Source organism: Diceros bicornis, chromosome 2 (genome assembly GCF_020826845.1).
Source record: "Diceros bicornis minor isolate mBicDic1 chromosome 2, mDicBic1.mat.cur, whole genome shotgun sequence".
NCBI classification, from domain to species: Eukaryota; Metazoa; Chordata; class Mammalia; order Perissodactyla; family Rhinocerotidae; genus Diceros; species Diceros bicornis.
In genome coordinates this window covers 41,551,340-41,572,478 of record NC_080741.1, presented here as the reverse complement: position 1 = coordinate 41,572,478, position 21,139 = coordinate 41,551,340, and the positions used below count along the sequence as shown (strand labels likewise).

General features: G+C 44.8%; 1 protein-coding gene across 1 annotated transcript in view; it reads left to right on the top strand.

Annotated features, from left to right (window-relative positions):
* The window catches only part of SCN10A (sodium voltage-gated channel alpha subunit 10), an 88,668-nt gene that overhangs the window by 47,765 nt on the left and 19,764 nt on the right, over positions 1 to 21,139 (top strand). Inside the window, exons 14-19 of the mRNA XM_058549404.1 lie at positions 283 to 456; positions 11,333 to 11,692; positions 13,239 to 13,685; positions 15,060 to 15,197; positions 16,814 to 16,937; positions 17,974 to 18,128. Coding sequence (XP_058405387.1) covers positions 283 to 456; positions 11,333 to 11,692; positions 13,239 to 13,685; positions 15,060 to 15,197; positions 16,814 to 16,937; positions 17,974 to 18,128 — 1,398 coding nt within the window. The remainder of the gene's footprint in view (positions 1 to 282; positions 457 to 11,332; positions 11,693 to 13,238; positions 13,686 to 15,059; positions 15,198 to 16,813; positions 16,938 to 17,973; positions 18,129 to 21,139) is intronic.

Genomic DNA, 21,139 nt, shown 5'->3' with positions numbered 1-21,139 from the left:
GATTATCCACTTACTCCACGTCTACCACCATTCTTAGGGAAACACAGAAGCAGGGGTTCTAATGCATATTCCCTGAGCACGGGTCCAGAGATTTCTCTATGGGCCACATTGAGTGTTCCCATCTCCAATCTTTCGGGAGCCTGCACATAATATAGAAACTGAATAAAAACAAGATAAAAGGATTTGCTATTTTATAAACAAGACACTTTCCTGCTGCCCTATTTGATATTGCGTCCTGACCCCATAGATCCTGCTGAGATGGATCCTTGTTTCCATCTGCAGGTCTTCACTGTGTTTTTTACTGCTGAAATGGTCTTCAAAATCATTGCCTTCGACCCCTACTATTACTTCCAGAAGAGGTGGAACATCTTTGACTGCATCATCGTCACTGTGAGCCTGATGGAGCTGGGCGCCGCCAAGAAGGGAAGCATGTCGGTGCTGCGCACCTTCCGTCTGGTAATGTTCTCTCTGGGCGACTTGGGGAAACTCCCCCCACATCCAGGGAGACTCACCCCTGGGAACAGACACGGTCCTTTGGGAACACCACCAGCCAGCTCCCTCTTCCTCTCCTATCCCTGGGGGAGGGAGGCAGGGCATGGCTCCTGGGAGCTGGAGACTTGTTGCTCCACTTACTCAAAGTGGGGGCATGCCTTCTCCTCTCTGGGCCTGGGTCCCCTCACCTGAGCAAGAGAGGACTTCCCAGCACCCTCCTCTTCTCTTTCAAATAACAATAACAACAATAATCATAGCAGCTACTGTTTCTTGAGCACTGACATTGTGTCGGGCACAGTGGTAAACCTCTGACATAACATGCCTCGTTTTATGCTCACAGTGACCCTGAGAGAGAGTTGCTTTTAATATCCCCAGGAATAGAGGAGGAAAACTGAGACACAGAGTGGTTAAATGATGACCCACAGCCTCCCAGCTGCCAAGCGACCTGCATCTCAAAGCCAGGTTGCCTGACTCCGGAGTTCCACTTCCTCCCGCCTCAAGGAGGTCGTCCTGATCCCCTGGTGCCCAAATCACAGCCCCAATGTCTCACGTACCTCAAAAACTGCCTCCAACTAGCCTCATGTCCCGGCTCTTCTCCAAACTCAGCTCTGGGATGCCCTCTACAGGAGGAGCTCCCTATTCAAGTCACTGGTGCCCCACTGCCCACTGGCTGGTCACTCCCTCTTATGAGAGCCACAGCTGTTGGATTTGTCAGATTTCCAGGAGGAGAGTCTGGGGTCACTGGAGTCTTCCAGTTCCCCAGGCCATCTGGAGGAAGCGTGGCGCCTTGCTCACACTTGGGAGTGGGCAAGAGGCCTGAAGAAATGGTGTGGCTTGTTAGCACTGGCCCCTTGTTCTCAGTATTCTCTCAGTGCCAACCAGGGGCCCTGTGTCTAGCTTTGGAGAGACATGAAGGAGAGAGTGCCCAGCAATCTCACTAAGTCCACTTCTAGGCCAGAAAGTCTGCTGGTCCCCTTACAGGGGAAATAACACTGAGTTCCTGGAGTTGGTTTACCTGCACCAGGGTGGCAAACTCAAATCCTATAGGAACCAGGCAGGCGATGAAATAAAACTAGCAAGGAAGAGATGTTGGCACTGAATATTTGTTCCATGTAAACAGGCAGGGATGACTCAGTCCTGCCTCGGCAGAGCCAGCACAACTCCAGGGAGGGACATAGACACAGAAATCAGTGTGACTTATGCCAAAGAGGTGGCCCTGTCCATTACTGTCATAGTTTCCAATTTTTCATGAGAAACAAGAAATCTAGATTTTTATGTGAATATTTTTAACATTGGCTACTAATCCAGTTTTTTTGAAAAACACTCTAAAGGCCAAACAAAGCCTGTCCTGGATGCATTTGTGCCATGCACCATTGGTTGACGACTCTGCCTGAGATGATGGTGCCCTCCTCCCCCTGTGGAGGAGAAGGGCACAGTGAGCCTGCAGAGCTCTTTATCCTTAACCTGGAAACTTGAGAAGATCAGAATTAAATCACATTTTCAGAAGGACAGATTTCTCTAAGTATCTGGAAAATGAGGACAAAAGGCAGGCACCTAAGCCAATGGTCAACAGAAGACCTCCATGCACAAACATTGAGGGAGCAAGATTCCATCCTCACCATGCCCCAGGAGGGCCTGAAGTTAGTTTCCTAATAAAATATAAACATTTTTGGTACACTTGAGGAAACACAAGCTTGGTGTTTTAAAGTCTACATGCTGCTTTTGCTGTGATTCCATGAAGTCTGTAGTCTCAAACAACCAAAAATAGGCAGGTGTACTCCACAGCCTGAACCTACAGAATTCCCCAGGTCCCTCCCTCCTGCCGCCTCCTGATCTTAACATGCGGATCAACTCACAGTTCCCCAACTACGGCCACCAACCCAACACTTTCTTGGGGTCTTTTAGCCCTCCGTCCCTACCATCTCCACTTCCCTCATTACCTGGCTTAGATTTCATGGTCCATCAATATTATTATGCCCTTGAAAACAAACTCAGCCACCTTCCCCTCTGCCCCTTCACATTTTTGTGTTTGGCAAAACCCTACCCGGGCGTTGAAGCCAAATATTTCCCTCTGCCATGCCTGCATCTGAGCTGTGGACATGACAGCAGAAAATTCACACGGCCCAGATCGTCAGCTTCATATTTTTTATTAGGAGGATTTATTTTTTAAAACAGTTTTAGGTTTTTTTAGAAAAACTGAGCAGATAGTACAGAGAGTTCCCATATACCCACCCACCCACCCACCCCACAAACACACATACACACAGTTTTTCCTCTTATCATCGTCTTGTGTCAGTATGGTACCTTTCTCACAAGTAACCCTTCAGTGGTTTCCCATTGCTCTGAGAATAAAATCCAGAGTCCTTGTGATGGTCTACAAAGTTCTGCATAATCAGGGCCTACCTGCCTCTCCAAATGTCTCCTCTTGCCCACTTTGCTCCTGCAAGGGAAGCCTCCTTTCTCATCCTCACACATAACAGAGCTGTTTCTGCCTCTGGGCCTTTGCACGTTTATTCCCTCTGCCTGGAATGCTCTTCCCCCATTCTTTACTTAGCTCATTCATTCTCATCTTTCTTGGCTCAACTCACATGTCACCTCCTCAGAAAGGTCCTCCCCAACCACATTATCTAAAGTTAGATTCTTTCATCAAACTAACCTTTTTTTCACAGTTTACAATTATCCTGATAGTCTATGAGACAAAAAACAGAGTTTTCTTGTTTACCATTCTATCCCAAGGGCCTAGCACAAGGCCCAGCACATAAATAGGAACTCAATAAACATTTGTTGATTGAAGGAAGGAAGGAAAGAAAGAAGAGGAAAAAAGGAAGAAATGAAAATTGTGTATCTTCATTCTTGCTTATTCCTCCCTTTCAATGAAGCATTGCTTATCTTCTCATCATTTACACCCTTGCTCCGTTAATTCGTTGGTCTGTCCTTGTACCAATACCATGCTGTCTTAATTACTGCACTTGCCTTGAATATGTCTGTGTTTGTAAGGTAAGTCACCCACCTTTGTTTTATTTCTTCAAAAATATCTTGGCCCTTGCACTTCCATATTTATTTTAGAATCAACCTGCCAAGTTCCATATCCACATACACACAAAACTTGATTTTTTTCTACTGGGACTGCAATCATCTATAGATCAATTTGGGAATAAAAGTAATCTTGACATTATATAGTCTTTTAATGTATGGAAATAGCATATTCTCCATTTATTTCAATCTTTCAATACTTTTATAATTTCTCCATAAAGTTTTATAATTTTCTCCACAAAGGATTTTCTCCATATCTTTTGTTAGATTTACTCCTAGATATTCCTTAGTTCATTATGCTATTCTAAGTGAAATCTCTTTTTGATGTTCTTTTCTGGTTTTGTTTTGTTTTTTTTGGCTAGCATTTGCTATTTAATATTTTTGTATCCAGAAATCTCTCTTATTAATTCTAATGATTTATCTATATAATATTTTAAATTTTTTACACAATCATGTTATATGCAAACAATGAATTTTATTTCTTCTTTTCTAATCCTTATACCATTTGGTTGTTTTTTAATTACATTATTGTGCTAATTAGGACATCCAGCACACTGTTGAAAAGAAGTGGTAATAGCAGACATCCATGCTGTTTTCCTGATCTCAAAGAGAATACTTTCAATATTTCACCAGGTTTGATATTAGTGGCAGGTTTTTTTAGAGATTGAAAAAAAACCTTTATCAGTTTAGGAAGTTCTCTTTTGTTAAAAATATTTATCACGAATAAATGTTTAATTTTATTAGACAATTGTTCTGCGTGTATTCAGATAATTTCTCCTTTAATCTGTTAAAGTGGTGAATTTTATTAATTGATTTTCTAATGTTAAATCAACTTTGCATTCAATAAACCCAACTTGATCATGATACATTTTTATACATTGGAAGATTCACTTTGCTAATAATTTGTTTAAAACTTTGGCATCCATATTGATGAGTAATACTTGGCCTGTGATTTTTCCTTACTTGCATTGTCCTTGCTGGGTTTTAGTATCTAGGTATCAAGGTTATGCTAATCTCCATAAAAAGAGGTGAGGAATAGTTCTCTCTTCTACACCCAATCTTTGGGTAAGATTGGAATTATTTGTTCCTTATAGGTTTGGTAGAATTCACTAATAAAGCCATCTGGAGGTCAAGATTTTTCGTTACTGATTAAATTTTCTTAGTGGCTATGGAACTAGTCAGGTTTTCTATTTCTCAAATTGGTTTTAAGTTATATTTTTCTAAAAATTTTCTTATCTAAATTTTCAAGTTTATTGGCATAAAGTTGTATATGCTATGCTTTTATCTTTTAAGGGTCTATATCACCTGTACTTATATTACCTTTTTCATTCTTTAAAAATAGTGATTTGTGCTTTCTGTCATCTTTTTTTATTAGTCTTGCCAAAGATTGTCAATTTAATTAGTCTTTTCAAAGAACCAACTTTTAGCTTGTTGATCCTCTCTACTTCATTGATGTTTTCTGTTTCAATTAGTCTTGCATCTTATCTTAATGACATCCTCCATTCTACATACTTTATTCTTTTCTAACTTCTTAAGATGGAATTTTCAACCTATTTTCTTTTCCAATATGTTCATTTAAGACCTCAATTTCCTTCTAAGAACTGCTTTAATATGCAGAATTTTCCTTATTGTTTTGTTTTAAATATTTCCTAATTTCAAATTTGATTTATTCTTTGACTCAAAGGTTAATTAGAAGCATAGTTCTTAATTTTGAAACATATGTGGTATTTCTAGTTATCCTTATGCTACTGAGTTCTAGCTTAATTGTATTATAGTCAGAGAACATACACTGTATGATTTTAATGCTTTGAAGTTTATTGATAATTTCCTTTTGGCTCAGTATATTGAAAATGTTTCTTATGAATTTGAAAAGAATGTGTCTTCTGCAGTTGTAGGATGCAATACTCTGCATATATCCATTGGGTAGAGCAAGTTCATTGGTGGTCCAAATATTCTATATCTCTGCTTATTTTTGTCTGCTTGTTCTAGCAATTACCGAGAGGGTAGTGTATAAAAATATCTCCCACTACGATTATGGCATGATCTGTTTCTCCTTATGGTTCTATCTTGAGGCTGTGTTAGTAAACGCATACATATTTTAAGTTTTATATCTTCCCAGTAAAGTGAAACCTTTATCAATAAGAATTGACCTTCTATACCACTAGAAATGCTTTTTGCCTTAAAAATCTCTTTTGCCTCATATTAATTAAATAACCATGTTTTCTTTTGTTTTAGAATTTGCCTGACATATCTTTATCCATCCTTTTACTTCCAGCCTTTGTATATCTTTATGGTTTTTATATATCTCTTGTAAAAAGCATACAGATTTTGTATTCTTGTTCAGTTCTGACAATCCAAATCTTTGTCTTTTAACCAAAGCATTTAGTCCACTTATTTTATTTTGAATATTGATATATTTGGGTATGTGGCTATCATTATATTTTGGGTTTTCTATTTGCTTCATCTCCTCTAGTATTTTTGTTCTTGCTCTCTTTCTCTTCTTAATTTATTTTGGACTGTTTTTTTCCTTGTTCCATTTCCCTCCTTTATTGCTTTGGAAACTAAATACTCTGTTTTTATTCTTTGAGTAGTTACCTTAGAAATTACAGCATGAGTAGTTCACTTAATCAAAGCCAAAAGTTAGCTAAAATCTTTATTTTTCATTCCAGTTACCCCTTCCCAACTTACTACTGTATTAAGCATTTTAATTTCATCTTGTTTTTAAAAAGGTATTTGACTTAATCAATGATAAATAATTCTAGCTGTTGTACAAACAATCCCCCAAACTCAGTAGCTTAACCCAATTAAGGTTTATTTCTAGCTGTAGGTGGGACTCCGAGAAGTGACTTTGCCACATCCGAAACCCATACAACCTTCAAAGCTTGCCTCCTGTCTGTGGAAAGATGGCCAAGGTTTGTTTTACATTTTAAACAGTCAAAAACTTTTTCAGTCAGGGCTAATGGTTTCCTTTGTAATACCATTCCTTCAAAACTTAGATGGCTTCAGACCCCTCTGTGTCCCACACACCGATAGTGCTTTCTTTGATAAAGTTCTCAATTCTGCTGTATTTTTTTGCTTTCTTATCCCCATGCCTTTCTCTCTCAACTGGTGGCTCTCAAATGGTGGCTACACCGTTAATATAATCTTTGCTAAGATTTGCTTCATTTCATTGCAAAACTTAACTGGTCTTCAACCCTTAAAGACTTAACCCCATTGCTTACTGTTTGGAGTCAAAAGCACTGTACTTGCCTAAACCTTCAAGGCTCTAAACTTCTGGATTCTATTTCCTTTTATTTCTGATTAATTAGGCAAATATTCCCTGAGCTCATCTCCTTCTTGTAACATCTTGACAAATGTAACCAATTACAACTGACACACAATGATAACGTTCTGTTTTACAAACCCTTCCCCTAGCGCTGCTGGCTCACGAGGCTGGTGATCTGCCCCAGAATTATTGCAGGCAGTAGTTTTGCCACTGCAACACAGATCAACACTTTCCAAGCCTTCTTATGTCGGTTTCCTTGTTGCCACCGCAAGATCACTAAGCCAGTGCCACACGTTTGATGTTTTTGAAATAGCAACAGCTCTTTTCAATATACCAATTTCTACACTACTCAAGAGAAGTGCAACTAGTTGCAGTGACAATCTCTAAATCTGGGAGTTAACATAACAGAGGTTTACATTTCACAGCATATTCAACACTGGTTGGGAAGCTTTCCCGGAGTGTCTGCTCCAAGTAGTGACTCAGGGATCCAGGACAGTGTGATGTCACCATCTACAACGGGTGGGCTCTCCGATGGCCACTGGAGGGGAAGAGAAAGTGTGCGGCTATGCCTGAAAGTAGCATACATTACTTTTGTCTCCATCTCTGTTCCATTAGCCGGAACCCAATAACATGACCTCAACTATTTGCAAGGAAAGCTGGAAAGCAGTCTCCCTTTGTATCTGAGAGGAGCAAAAGTGAATGGAGACCATATAGCCAGCCTCTGCCCTACCCCAGGAGACATTATCGTCGTATCCATTCAATGCTGTCTAGATTCATTCTCATACTTAGCACTTTCTTGCTCTTTATACATTCTTGCATGTAATACCTTCCTTCTCGGATCACTTTCCTTCTGCCTGAAGCACATCCTTTAGAATTTCTTCTAGTGAGTGCTTTCTGGCAGTCACCTTTCAATCTTGTTTACTGGAAATTTGTCATTCAGTGTGCCCTTGTCTTTGAGAGATATTTCTTACGATTGTAAAATTCTAGTTGACAGTTATTTTATCTCAATTCATTGAAGATATTATTGCACAGTGTTCTGGCCTCTGTTGTTGCTGATGAGCAGTCAGCTTTCAATTTAACCATTGTTCCTTTCTCTCCAGATGCTTTTTAAAACTTCTCTCTGTCTTTGGTGTTCTGTAATTTCATTATCATGTGTCTAGATATGGGTTCCTTTTTATTAATGATGCTTAAGATTCATTGACTTCTTGAATCTGTAGATTTGTGATTTTCTTCAGTTCTGGAAAGTTCCAAGATATTATCTGGACAAATATAGCCTCCACTCTATTCTAATTCTTCTCTTTCTGGATTTTATTAGATGTATGTTAAACTCTCTGGCTCTATCCTCCATGTCTCCTACACAATTTTGATATTTTTCATCTTATATCTCTCTGAGCTGCATTCTGGACACTTTCTTCAGATATATCTTCAATTCACTAATTCTCTCCTAAACTGTACCAAATCTGATGTGAAACTCCTCCATAGAGTTTTTGATGTTAAAGTGTTATATTTTTTATTTCTAGAAGTTCCATTTAGTTATGTTCAAAACTTCTTGATTATTGTTTATAGTTTCTTGTTCTCCACACATACCTTCAAGTTTGTATTTTATTTCTTTAAGCATATTATATCTAATTATACTGTCATCCGCGGCTAATAATTTTATTACCTGAGGAAATTGAATAGCTGTTTCCACATCTATGGTTTCTCCAGGATCTTACTCACTCATAGTGTGTCATTATTTGTGTATTTGTTGGTTTTTTACTGCAACTCTTAGACACTTTGGGGCAGGGAATGCTTTGAGACCTGAGATACAGGCTGGTTCCTTCAGAGAGTATTTACATTTACTTCTGCAGGGCACCTTCTAGGATTGCTCTAAATTGAAGTCTCAGCTTGAAATACCTAGATAGTGTGAATTCCAGCTAAAATCCTATGTGAGCACCACTTTGGGGTTCCAAACTCTCAGTGTCAACTTTCCCCCCTCTACCTGGTATCTGGCACTAGATATTTAATTTTTCTTGTATTCTCCTGGGTTTATTTCTGGTTTGTTCTTACATGGAGGGTTTAGCTCTTTGGGATCTAGTCTTAATGGGGGGAGAAATCCCTGTTAGACTCTCTACCTTAGCCAGGCCCTGGGCTGTGTTTCCTGCTCCTCATGCCTCATGAGACCATTAAAACCTATGCTCAGATTCACTCAGTTTTGCAAATGTCCTCAGAGAAAAAGCTGGCTTCAGCAATCTGTTTATATCTCTGAATTCCCATGTTTATTTAATTTTTGAGTGCTGAAGAATTACTTACTTTATTGACAGATCATCAATACACTTAAGATTTTATTATTTAGCATTTTTAGTAAATTTTTGATGGAAGGAGGAACCTAAGGAGGGCCCAGTGTAGTCTACCATATTGTCCTGTCTTCTGATATTTTTCACAAGTGCAAGGCCCTTTCATCACCAAGTGGTGACTTCCCCAGCAGAGGACGGATATTAGACTTACCTTTCATTCTATTCTAAAAGTAAAGCAACCTCATTAAAGTAAGTTGAAAAAGAAAAGTTTGACTTGATGATTAGAAATGTTTGGATATATTTCTATACAAATATATCCATGTTACCAACTAGGTTTATTTCCTGCCAGTCTTTTTTCCCCTTAATAGAAATTTTTGTATTAATTATGAGATTAACTAGAGAAATGGTTAAAATGTGAAGGAATATTCAGCAGACATTAAAAGCAATAGTTTTTAAATATTATGTGATAATATGAAGAAATTCTTTTAATGTAATGCTAAGCTGGGCAAAGACCACAGGGAGCAACTGGATGGGGGACCACTCATTCTAGGCATCAGCAAGAGCCAGCCAGGTCTTTTGGGGTGCTACAGCCCAGCAGCAGGCACTCTATAAGTGTGTGTTGACTGACTGATTAATAGTAGGGGCCTCCAAGCCCAGATATCTCTGGAACAGCAAGTGGAGGGACCCTGCTTTCTTGCCCTTATAAAGACAACAAAAGAGTTAATAGAGGACAACTCTATTCATGCCCTATAATGAGAATTATACAAAATTTGCTTACAGTTTAACATAAGCTTGATTATGGACAACAAACTGCTATCTAAGAGGATTCTGATATTCATTTCTAATCTCTCCCCCTCCCACCCCAACTAAGGAACCAGTGGAAACCATTAGCCAAGTGCAGTTAAGGCGAGAGGCAGCCCCAGGTCTTTTTGCTCAAGTGCCCCTCAAGTGTCCCTCGCTGTCCCCAGTCATGCCCCACAAAGCTCTGTGGTGTGGTGGGTGGCTGTTATCCTGTGTCAGGACCCTACTCCAGCCTCTGCTTTTGCGCTTGTCCAGAGTTTACTGTAGGAACAGAAACTTCTATCAATCATATTGCTAAGGAAATTGCACTCTCCCAGTGCCCTCCACAAAAGGGCTCTGTCCAGTTACTAACACTTGGTTTTTATTTGTGTTTGTCAGCTGCTTCTATGTCCAGTCCCACAGAATTGGTGTTTTAAGCTCTGCTTCCAGTATGAGGAGAATGAGTTCTGGATCAGGGCTAAGGTGAACATGGACCCCTCATCACATGGAAAAGTGGATGTGGAACATCCCGTATAAGAGCATTAAACCTCCTCCCTCAGGACTTCCTCACTGCTGTGTGGGTGACAGAACTGTCGCTGCACTGTTCTGTTCAGCACAGCATCCTGGCACCTAGGCCCGAGCCTGGTTCCTAGCAGGTGCTCCATAAATAGGACATGACAGCTAAAAAATTGGAGAACTACACAAATGTATTTTTCAAATGTTTGTACATCTTTGTGCATGGTGCTTTTGCTCTCTTGTAGGACTTAACACATTTGAGTTTACAATGAAGACTTTTTGGGTCTTTGCCTTCTCTCTGTAGCTAAACCATTAGTTCTCTGAGGGCAGGAGTCCACACACCTCTCTCCACACACCTCACAGGCTGGGATAGTGCCATGCACATGCATGGCTGGTGCTCAATAAGGTGGGTAGTTTGGTTGGTCAATTAAATAAACATATGAATCCTGAGCCCGTGAAATCATAGATACTTGCCATTTCAGAGCTGGTGGGGGCAACACATGTTGTCCACAGCCCCAAGATGAGAAATGCTCTAAGAGGTGGTTAGCCAATAAGTCTCAAATGCAGGGGTTCATGCCCTCCATGCAGAAGACTAGCCTCTCTTCAGGTCAAAGTGGACTGTTCTCGCTTATTTGTGAGCTCCATCCCCCATAGACTAGGCCCACATTCAGGAGGCCTGTGACTACAGAATAAGGTACATGTGGCAAGACCACCAGCCTAGTGTAAGACCCCTGACTTTGAACAGTCAGTGAAGCACATTGATACATAGGGACCCTAGAGGGCTAGTCATATTTTTGAGTAACTGGTGACACTGGAAGGAAGGGCTCTGTAAGCAGCTTCCAGGGAGCACCCCATAATAGTGGAATGAGCTGCTTGTGCTTTTCCCAGACCTTTGGTTTCTGGCCAAGACTTGAGAAGAAAGATGATAGAACAGCCACCAGGACCTGATACGGTCTCTGTTTCTCCCCAGCTGCGGGTCTTCAAGTTGGCCAAGTCCTGGCCAACTTTAAACACGCTCATCAAGATCATCGGAAACTCAGTGGGGGCTCTGGGGAACCTCACCATCATCCTGGCCATTATTGTCTTTGTCTTCGCTCTGGTTGGTAAGCAGCTCCTCGGGAACAACTACCAGAAGAAGCGGAAGATTATCTCCGTGCCCGATGAGGAATGGCCGCGCTGGCACATGTATGACTTCTTTCATTCCTTCCTCATCGTCTTCCGGATCCTCTGCGGAGAGTGGATTGAGAACATGTGGGCCTGCATGCAAGTAGGCCAGAAATCCATATGCCTCATCCTTTTCTTGACGGTGATGGTACTGGGGAACCTGGTGGTGAGTGCTAACCCTCAATGGGGGCCCTGTCTTAGGGGGCAATGGAGGAGACTCCTGGGTTATCCTAAACAACTTTGTCACGGCACATTTTTATGCCCACATTGTACCTCCCTCACTGAAACATTTTCAAACTTTTCAAAGTCATGTGGGCCACATTATAAGAACTGTCCCTTGGGAGGCACCCTGACTTGCTGGAATGAGCACATATGACAGAGAAGGAAAGACCCGGTTTAGAATCCCAGCTCCACCACTAGTAAAGCTGGGTGACCCAGTCCAAGAGACAATTTACCCAAGCTTTAATTTCCTTAAAATCAAGAAAATAGTGCTTACTCATGGGCTTACTGAGAGAATTAAATTACAGGAGATGACATATGCAAATTGCCTAGTGCAGTGTCTGGGCTATGACAGGAACTCAATAAATGGTAGCTGTTAGTTGTTAAAGGAAAAATTTCCTTTCCCACTCCAGGGGATCTCAGAAGACATTTTTCTTCAACAGAGTAAGAGCTGACTGATTTCTCCAAGCTACACAAGTCCTAGATAGGAACAGGAGGGCCCGCACAATGGGACAAGATGCCAGAGAGAAGCTGGGTCACAGACGACATCCAGCGTCACAATGACAATAACAAAATCCACTCCCAGTTTTGGGAGGAGCCCCTCTGCAGACCCTCCTGCCAGTTGGCCCAGCACACTTCTGTCCCAGCCAGGCTCTATGTCAGTAGCTTGTCTCCACCACTGCAGTTCTGGGTGCCCTTGCCCTCCCAGCACTGGCTGCCTGTGGGGGACGTGGACTTCCAGGAGCCCCTTTCTCATTGTCCTGGAAGTCAACCAACTTAGATTCTTTTCCGGTAAGGGTCTTACAGACAAGAGAAAGCTAAACCAAAAAACGGAATGAAACAATAAATCCAGACTCTTCAAAGTCTTTCCCACCAGAGTCCCTGAGCCAGAAATGCCTTCTGTCCGCATTCCCAAGTGGGGGGCTGGCCGAAGCTCCTCTCTTCCAGTCTGAGCTCACCATGCCTGCAGAGCCACAGGGGGCCCTAACCTTCAGGCAGGAAGTCTGCCTGTCTGAGCGCTTTTACGTCCCTCATGTCATTTCCTCTTCACAACCACTCTGAAAGGTCGGGCATCCCCATTTCCTGCTTACAGGTGGAGAACATGAAGTTGGAAGCAGTGAAGAGATGTGCCTGGGATTCCAGAGTGAGGAATAGAACCCAGGGCTTTGACAGATGAGGGTGGCCCCAGGGCAGGTCCATGCCTGCTCCTCTCTTTTGTCCCTGAATGTCCCTTTGCTTGGTGGGGGTGATCCTCCTCTATGATGGAGAATGTACTTCCAAGCCTTGTCCACGTGAGATGGGTCACTTGGAACATCCTCAAGGCTCCTCTCAGTTGCTCTCAGAATGCCCATTCCCCCAAGAGGGAAAGCATCCCTGGTGGGCAGGGAGAAGCCCAGGTGTGGCTGTCCTGCCATCAGGCTGCCGACCTCGTGGGCCATGGAGGGGCTCAGCTCATTGATTGAGAGATCTTCCCTTCCATTTCTTCTCTCCAGGTGCTCAACCTGTTCATCGCCCTGCTGCTGAACTCTTTCAGCGCTGACAACCTCACAGCCCCAGAGGACGATGGGGAGGTGAACAAGCTGCAGATGGCCCTGGCACGGATCCAGGTGTTTGGCCGTCGCACCAGGAAGACCCTTTGCAGCTTCTTCAGCAGGCCCTGCCTGCTCCCCTGGCCCAAGGCAGAGCACCAGCTGGTAGTGAAACTCCCACTCTCAAGCTCCAAAGCCGAGAACCACATTGCTGCCAGCGTGGCCATGGGGAGCCCTGAAGGGCTCCCAGCTCCCAGAGGCCCCAGGGATGACCACAGTGACTTCATCACCAATCCTAACATATGGGTCTCGGTGCCCATTGCCGAGGGTGAATCCGACCTGGAGGATTTGGAGGAGGATGGCGAGGAGGATGCTCAGAGCTCCAGGCAGGAAGTGATCCCCCAAGGACAGGTGAGAGTTGTCCCATGGGACAGCCACAGGAAGCAGGGAGGGGCCTCAGGGCTGTAGTGACTCGAGGCAGAAGGGAAATTGTGATACGACGTTTTCCAACATCAGAGCTGGCACAGCCTTGAAGAGTCCTGGGCATAGGAGCCCTTGACTTAAGGAAGCATAAGCCATGCCAGGCTTTCCAGAGGAGGCAGCATTTGGGCAGAGCCTGGAAGGGTCAGAATTCCCCAGGCAAGCAGGGAGCAGGGCAGCACTGGAGCCTCAGGCCACTTTGAGGTGCTGGGAACTGTCTTTCACACAGCTGCCCTTCGCTCCACCCAACTCAGGCTCTGTGTGTGAGATGCTAATGAGATTCCTCTAAGAACAGGATGTTATCCAAGAGCAAGGCTCATCTAATCTTCACCAGAAGCTCAAGGAGCCCTGATCATTATGTGATTCATTTATCCTGCTTTTCCCAGCAAGGGATGTCACAGGGAAATGACACCTGTTCCTTTTGACACAAAAGAATTGAAAGCACATTTAAGCCTTTTGGTAATATATATTTTTGAATACTTTACACAGTTCCCTACTACCTTAAGCTGATATATTAACTCTTGTTAACCTCTTCTCAACGACTCGGGGCCCACATTTCTGCACAATGTGGGAAGGCAGAGATTCCTGTGGGGCCTGGGGATACACAGGGCTGCTGGCCAGGCCACTAAGTGGCCTCAGACAGCTGTGCTTTGAGTCTGTAGCTCTTCCATAGCCTTCTTCCCCTGCAGCTGTCACTTTTCTTGTGTTCCAGCAGCTGCTGTTATCAGCTGCCATATTTTACATGCCTTTGTCTGGGTGACAGCCGAGGGCAGGGAGTCACCATCCCCAGAGAAAAGGACATGAACTCTGTGACGGCTGTCTCCAGTCACAGGCATTTTCAGTTACTTTGGGGCTCTTGGAGGACTCCAGATGGCCAAGTTCACTACCACTGTGACCTCTAGACAAGTAATAATGGTCATGGCTAACATCTATTGAGCCAAGTACTTCATGCAAAGTGTTTTACAAGCATTAACATGTTTAGTCATCAAAATAACCAAATGAAGTAGATCTTGCTTTTTCAATTTTGCAGATGGGAAAAATGAAGATCAGAGAAGTTAAATAACTTGCCTAAGGTCACATAGCTTGTAAGTAATGGAGCCAAGAGTTAAACAGATCTATCTGGCCATAGAGTCTCCATGCCCAAGTCATACAAGTGTTGTATGTATGTATGTATATAAACGTATGTTAGTTGCTTATGTTAGGTCCCTAGTTCTGGCAGACTATGAGGTACAAGATTTTCAAATTTAGAAGTGGTTAGCTGAGGGTAGGCACAGGTACCAAGTTGGGACCCTCTCTCACTAGCAGGAGCAGCTGCAGCAAGTCGGGAAATGTGAGGACCACCTGGCACCCAGGAGCCCAGGCTCTGGAATGTCCTCTGAGGACCTGGCTCCATACCTGGGTGAGAAGTGGAAAGACGAGGCTGCTGCTCAGGCCCCTGCAGAGGTAGGTATGTGAGCGTCCTGGAGAGGATGAACAGCCTGCCAGACACCGACCAGTGGGATGGTGGGAGCTGGAGATGGGGTATTCCAGACTCAACTGCATAACCTCGTGTCTCATCCTGAGAATTTTTAAAGTCCCTCCTCACCTCTGGGCTCATCAGCACGGTTTCAGTGGGAAGAGTGAGGCTCCACGAGCTGGGGGGCCGAGGACCAGTGGCTCGACCTCTCTGAGCCTCCGTGTCTTCATTTATGAAACCAAATGTTAATGCCTACTTGTTAGGATTCTTTGGAACCTTAAATGAGATGCTGCTTGTCAAGTGTTTAGCTCCTGCCTGAAATGGAATAAGTGCCCAGAAAATGACAGCCAAGAAAAAAGGAAACAAAAGACATTGCACAGAGAAAGTTAAGTATCTTTCCGAGCCAGCGGATGAAAGTGGGAGCTGCTCGTGGGTGAAGAAGTCTTCCCTGTGATCCCCCCCTCGGCTTTCTTTTGTCCACATCATTTTCTCTAGCCAAAAACATGCTGGTGCTCTGGAGAGGCTGTCTGTAGTGAGTACTGTCCTGACAGCCTTCCACAGACTGAGCAGGAAGAAGAATTAGGGTTTAGGAATGTCTTACAGGAGGTAAAAATAAACTTGGTGGTTTCACTACAAACATTTGAAGAAAACAAGCTGTAGGGAAAGAGGTGTCTGTAAAGATTTAGCGTCTTTAATAGCACTGTATTAAACTCAGGAATTTAACTTGACACCTAGCCACTGAGTGCTGACACTCGGACAGGCACTGGGCTGGGCAAAGATAAGGGAGACATCATTCATCCCCAAGTTATCAAGCCCTTCAGCCTGAGGAATGTCAGCTACTGGCTGTGTGCCCCTGGGCCAGGCTGACCCCAGCAGGGTGCGATAAGAGGGTGGGCTGAGATGGGATTTGGGGGCCCCGGGTGAACACAAGCCACTTGGTTCTGGCTGGGTGAGGGCTGCCACCTTCTTCACGTACGTCGTTTTTCCTGCTGAGCCCTTTAAGGACTCCCCTGGCTAGTTTTCTCTGCTCGATGTTTTCAGTATACCACTGCTGGGTATTGGTTTTGTTTTTGTTTTTGTTTTTTCTGTCCATGACCCTGACCAGGCAGGGAGGGGCCTGACAGTGACAGATGGGGACGCACCCCACCATTTGGGTCCATTAGCCAAGCTATCAGGTTTACTAATGTGAGAGCAGCTTCAACTTCTAATTGAATTCATCTGGAGACATTATAGGGCTGGAGCTGCCAGGAGGGCAGCAGGGCCCCTGCAGCCTTGCTCCGTGATTAAATATTCAAGCCCAGTGAATGCTGAGAGTCTTTATGGGTGTAATTACGGTGTCTCGGGCCATCGCCAGCACTCCATCAGGGGCCTGGAGGTTTAAAGCCTCGCACAGCTAAACCTCTGGGGCTCCACAGAGAGCATCACTGTTCTGGGCGTCAGCTGGAGAGGCACCAGATGCACAAGGGACATCGTGGTGGTCCAGTCTGAGGGGCTCTCCCTGCATCTCGGAGCTCTTGGGCAGTCACACCTGCAATGACCGTGTGCAGATTAACTGGCCCCTCAGAAAGCTGAGAGTTCACTATCCTGAGCTTCTGCCCTGCAGAGAGTGGATGACATGAGCTCCTCGGAAGGCAGCACAGTGGACTGCCCAGACCCTGAGGAAATGCTGAGGAAGATCCCTGAGCTGGCGGATGACCTTGAAGAGCCAGACGACTGCTTCACGGAAGGTAAAGTGGCAGCCACAGGCTTCCTCATGTTAACGTTAATTAGGGTCAGAGTCTGGTTCAACAAACACTCATCCGGCACCTCTGTGTCTAGGGCGCTGGCCTGGAGTCCACAAGAGAATGACACACAGGGCCCCTTGCTGCCTCACTCCTGCTTGAAGGGCCAGCATCAAACACAAATACCACGACTCGCAGCAGCCTGGCAGTGGGATTTGCATCTCACGCCCCGTCAGACACTGCAAACGATGCTGTGCCTTCCTCATCACCCTTGAAAACACCTCACTGAGTTGTAAACCAGCCCTCTTGAGGTTGAAAAGAGAAAAGGTGGTCACCACCATAAATGCTCTTGATCTGGGACGTAAAGGACCCAGAGGAGGGCCGTGACATGCCTGTGCCCCTCAGTCTTTTGTGTAACTCGGAGAGGCAGAACCTGCGTCTCACTCTTCTTTTTCCTCGATGTTTAGAACAGCGAGGCACATTATGTTCTCAATAGATATTTGTGCAATAAATGAATAAACATATAGTTCATACTATAGAAGTAATTGTATCCTCAATAATAAAAGAATAAAAATTAAAAAAAACACTTCATTGAGTCTCTAGTTGCACGTGACCCTGGGTTGGGCTGGACTGGGCTTGGCTGGGCTGGACCCAGGCCCCATCCCAGCCATGTGGCAGCCCCTCAATTCAGCACAGGCTCAGGACATAGCCCCTCAGACACCACCAGGCCCAGGCCCCATGACCCATCAGGCCTCCAGAGATGAGTAGGCATAAGCACAGGGACCACTGGTATCTGTAAGAAGGAGGATGGCTGGGGCGGAGATGAGTGGATGAGACCAATGGTGGAGAGGAACACCTGAAGGGCAGGATTGAGAGGCTGCCTGAAAGGAACCCCGCTTCTCTCATATTCCAGGAAAGCATTCTTTTCCAAAGGGGCGGCAAGTGGATTTCCCAGCAGAGTGATTTCCCTGCAGGGTTGGAGCCAAAATGCTCCTCCTTTCTCAGTGGAACATCACTCACCATCAGTCACCTCTCCCCACAGGCTGCATTCGCCACTGTCCCTGCTGCAAAGTGAATACCTCCAAGTCTCCATGGGCCACGGGCTGGCAGGTGCGTAAGACTTGCTACCGCATCGTGGAGCACAGCTGGTTTGAGAGCTTCATCATCTTCATGATCCTGCTCAGCAGTGGGTCTCTGGTAAGGGGAGGTAGGGTCCCTGCCCCAAAGCCCTCCAGATGGGATCTCCCACAATCCAAAGGGCCTGTGGGGCTCCCCTGATTCCTGGGCTGAAAGTTTCCAACTTGTGGTTGGGAGGAGAGCTGCAGCCCAGCACAGGCTCCTCTTAGCAGCAGGGCATGGTAGGTACTTGAGATGCCCAGGTCATGGCCTGCTAAACCTAGCAAGCAGTGAGTGTATGCATCCTACTTTATAGACGGGAAAACTGACACTCAAAGGGCTTTAGGGACTTGTCCAAGGTTACCCAGCTTGTCAGTAGCAAAACCTAACTTTGCTCTTATTTGACCTCAAAGCCTCTGACTTTCCACTCTCTGACTTCCCAAACACACTGGCCTTCTCTGAAGGCCGAGTACAAAGAGGACCATCCTTCCCTGTCTTATCAAGCCACTTGCAAATACCACTATTACTCAAATCAAATCATACTATTACTCACAGCAAATCATTACAACAGCACTTCTCAAAATTTAATTGCCTGGGGAGCTTGTTAAAATGCAGATTCTGACTCAGTAGGTCTGGGGTGGGGCCTGAGACTTCGAATTTCCAACAAGCTCCCAGGTGATGCTGATGCTGTTGGTCCATAGACCACACTTTGAATAACAAGACCTTACAGGCATAGACATTCTGAGTTAGGAGACACTTCCTAAGCCCCTTGCTGCATGCCCAGCTTTGCAGGACAAGGAAGGATGCTTCTCTGTGTACAATCTCAACTAACCTTCCCAATGGACCTAGGTAGATGTAGACACGGGAAGGGACTCATCATCCCCAGCTTTCTGCATTTTATGGAGGAGGAAGTCACAGCCCAAAGACATGAAGGGACCTTCCCTGGGTCCCAGCTAATTAGTTAAAGGGCTAGAACTAGAGGCCCACTCTCCTGACACATGGCTCCCAGTGTTTTCACTTGTCTTGCTCCTCAGGTGTCACTTACTCCCTGAAAACAATCCACTGAATATGTGGGCACCCACTTAAATGCCAGATTTCCCAGGAAGGGTGCCAAAACTGCTCAGGGGGTGGCCTCAGCCTTAGCGGGGAGCAAAGGCAGGTGAGAAGGCATGATCTGAGAGGTGGGAGAAAAACTAAGCCAGCCACAGCTTGTGCCGAAGGAGAAGAGAGTTTCACGGAGAAGGGCTGCTCTGCCATTTTGGGTGAGTGGAGAGGGTGTGGCAACCTCTTAAGGTGCCCATTGCCCTGGCACAGGGCAGTGATTCCACCTGGAATGGCAGTCTTGGTACAGTGCTGGGTGCAGAGGCCACATTGCAGGGCACGAGGAGGCTGCAGTGCTTTCTCCACACCTACTCTTCCCTCCTTCCTGTCCTCCTTGATGAAAACAATAATCCCCGTTGCTGTTGACTAGGCTGTTGACTAGGCTCTTTCCTTTTTACCCCGCTGGCTCCTGTCTTTCCCCATAGGCCGTCTCTCCTCATTTCTCTTCTCCCCTCTCTCTTGCTCCTTCCTTTCTCTTGACTCTGCTTCTCCACACACCCAGCTGCTCCCCCTCCCTCCCAGCAGGGAGCTCAGATTCTGTGCCAGCTGCTGGCCCCACCCTAGCCCCTCTCCCCTCACCTCCTCATCTCCTTCCCCAAGGGACTAAACAGGCTGGCACCAAATTTAGTCTTCCTTATGCTTTCAGTTTGAGTGCTTTTAAAAAAATAACATGAGTTTTCATCTGACAAAGTAAAGTGCAAAAAAAAAAAAAAAACTTGAAAATTATGGGAAAATGCAAAGAAAAAATATCATCCATTTTCCTATCACTCAAAGGGAATCTCACTTTGAAAACATTTTGGTATACTTCTTCCCATCTTTCTTATGCATATACTACATAAATATTACAAAACTGAAACCACATTTATGCATTCTGTAATTTCTCAGTAAATATGCTCCTCCTATCTCATTTAAGGGCTACAGTGTATCCCATTACAGGAACATGCCATAATTTGTTTAACTAATCCCTATGTTTACTTCTAATAAGCATGGGATATCCTTAAGTACACTCCTTTGGAAACACCGGCTTGTTTCCTGTCTTAGGTCCAGTCTTAGAGGCAGAACTGGAAGCAGAGATTCTTGTGTAGTTTGTGGAGGGAGCACTCTGAGACGGAGCCTGTGAGGGAAGCAGGACAGAACAGGGAAAGGAGCTAGGAAAAGACGTGGATTCCGCTGAAGTCCAGCCTCAGTCTGATCCCTCAGTAGCTCTGAAGTATAAAGGGCGCCACAGAGCTGTCCCACCTTGAGGCCTTTTAAACCCTCGGTCAGTCTCTGGCTGAGGGCTGCCCCCAGATGGGGATAGAACCTCCTAAGGTGGAGGCAGTTCCCTTCAGCCCAGGGAAGTCCTCAGGAAATGCAGACATTCCTGAGGTGTAGCAGCAAAAATTCATGGCACACGGGGGATGGGCACACGGGCCCCTTAAACAGGATCTGGGTGGGGCACCAACAACATCTAGTGTCCTTAGGATAAATTCTTGAAGGCAGAATTTCTGGGTTTCTAAAAAACCTTTCAGTCATATTACCAAATTGGCTTCCCAAAAGCCCAAACTAGCTTGCACTCCCACAGGCCATGTATGAGAGTAGCCGCTGCCCCACACTACGCTAACTTTGGGGTCCTCCCCACCCCTGCCCCACTGCTATTTCATCTTCACCAATCTGATTTTTTTTTTAAAGGGCATCTTCTTTTCATTTGAATTGCCTTGATTGCCGGTGAGATAGAACATTGTTTTTCAGAGGTTCATTGGCGATTCTTATTTTCATTTTTGTGAACTGCCTGTGAACATCCTTTGATGCTTTTATTTTTAAACCAAGTCACTGTTAGCATCCCTTTGGTTCACTTCCAAAATCCAATTCGAGAAGGTTTCGTTTCTCACTTGCATTCAGCTCCCCTGCAAAGTCGAAGAGGGCTGTGTGTCCCCACTGGCTCTGAGCAAGTCATGGTTTATGTCTCACAGTGCCTCCTCACTCTCCCACCACACCTCCCCAGAGCAGAG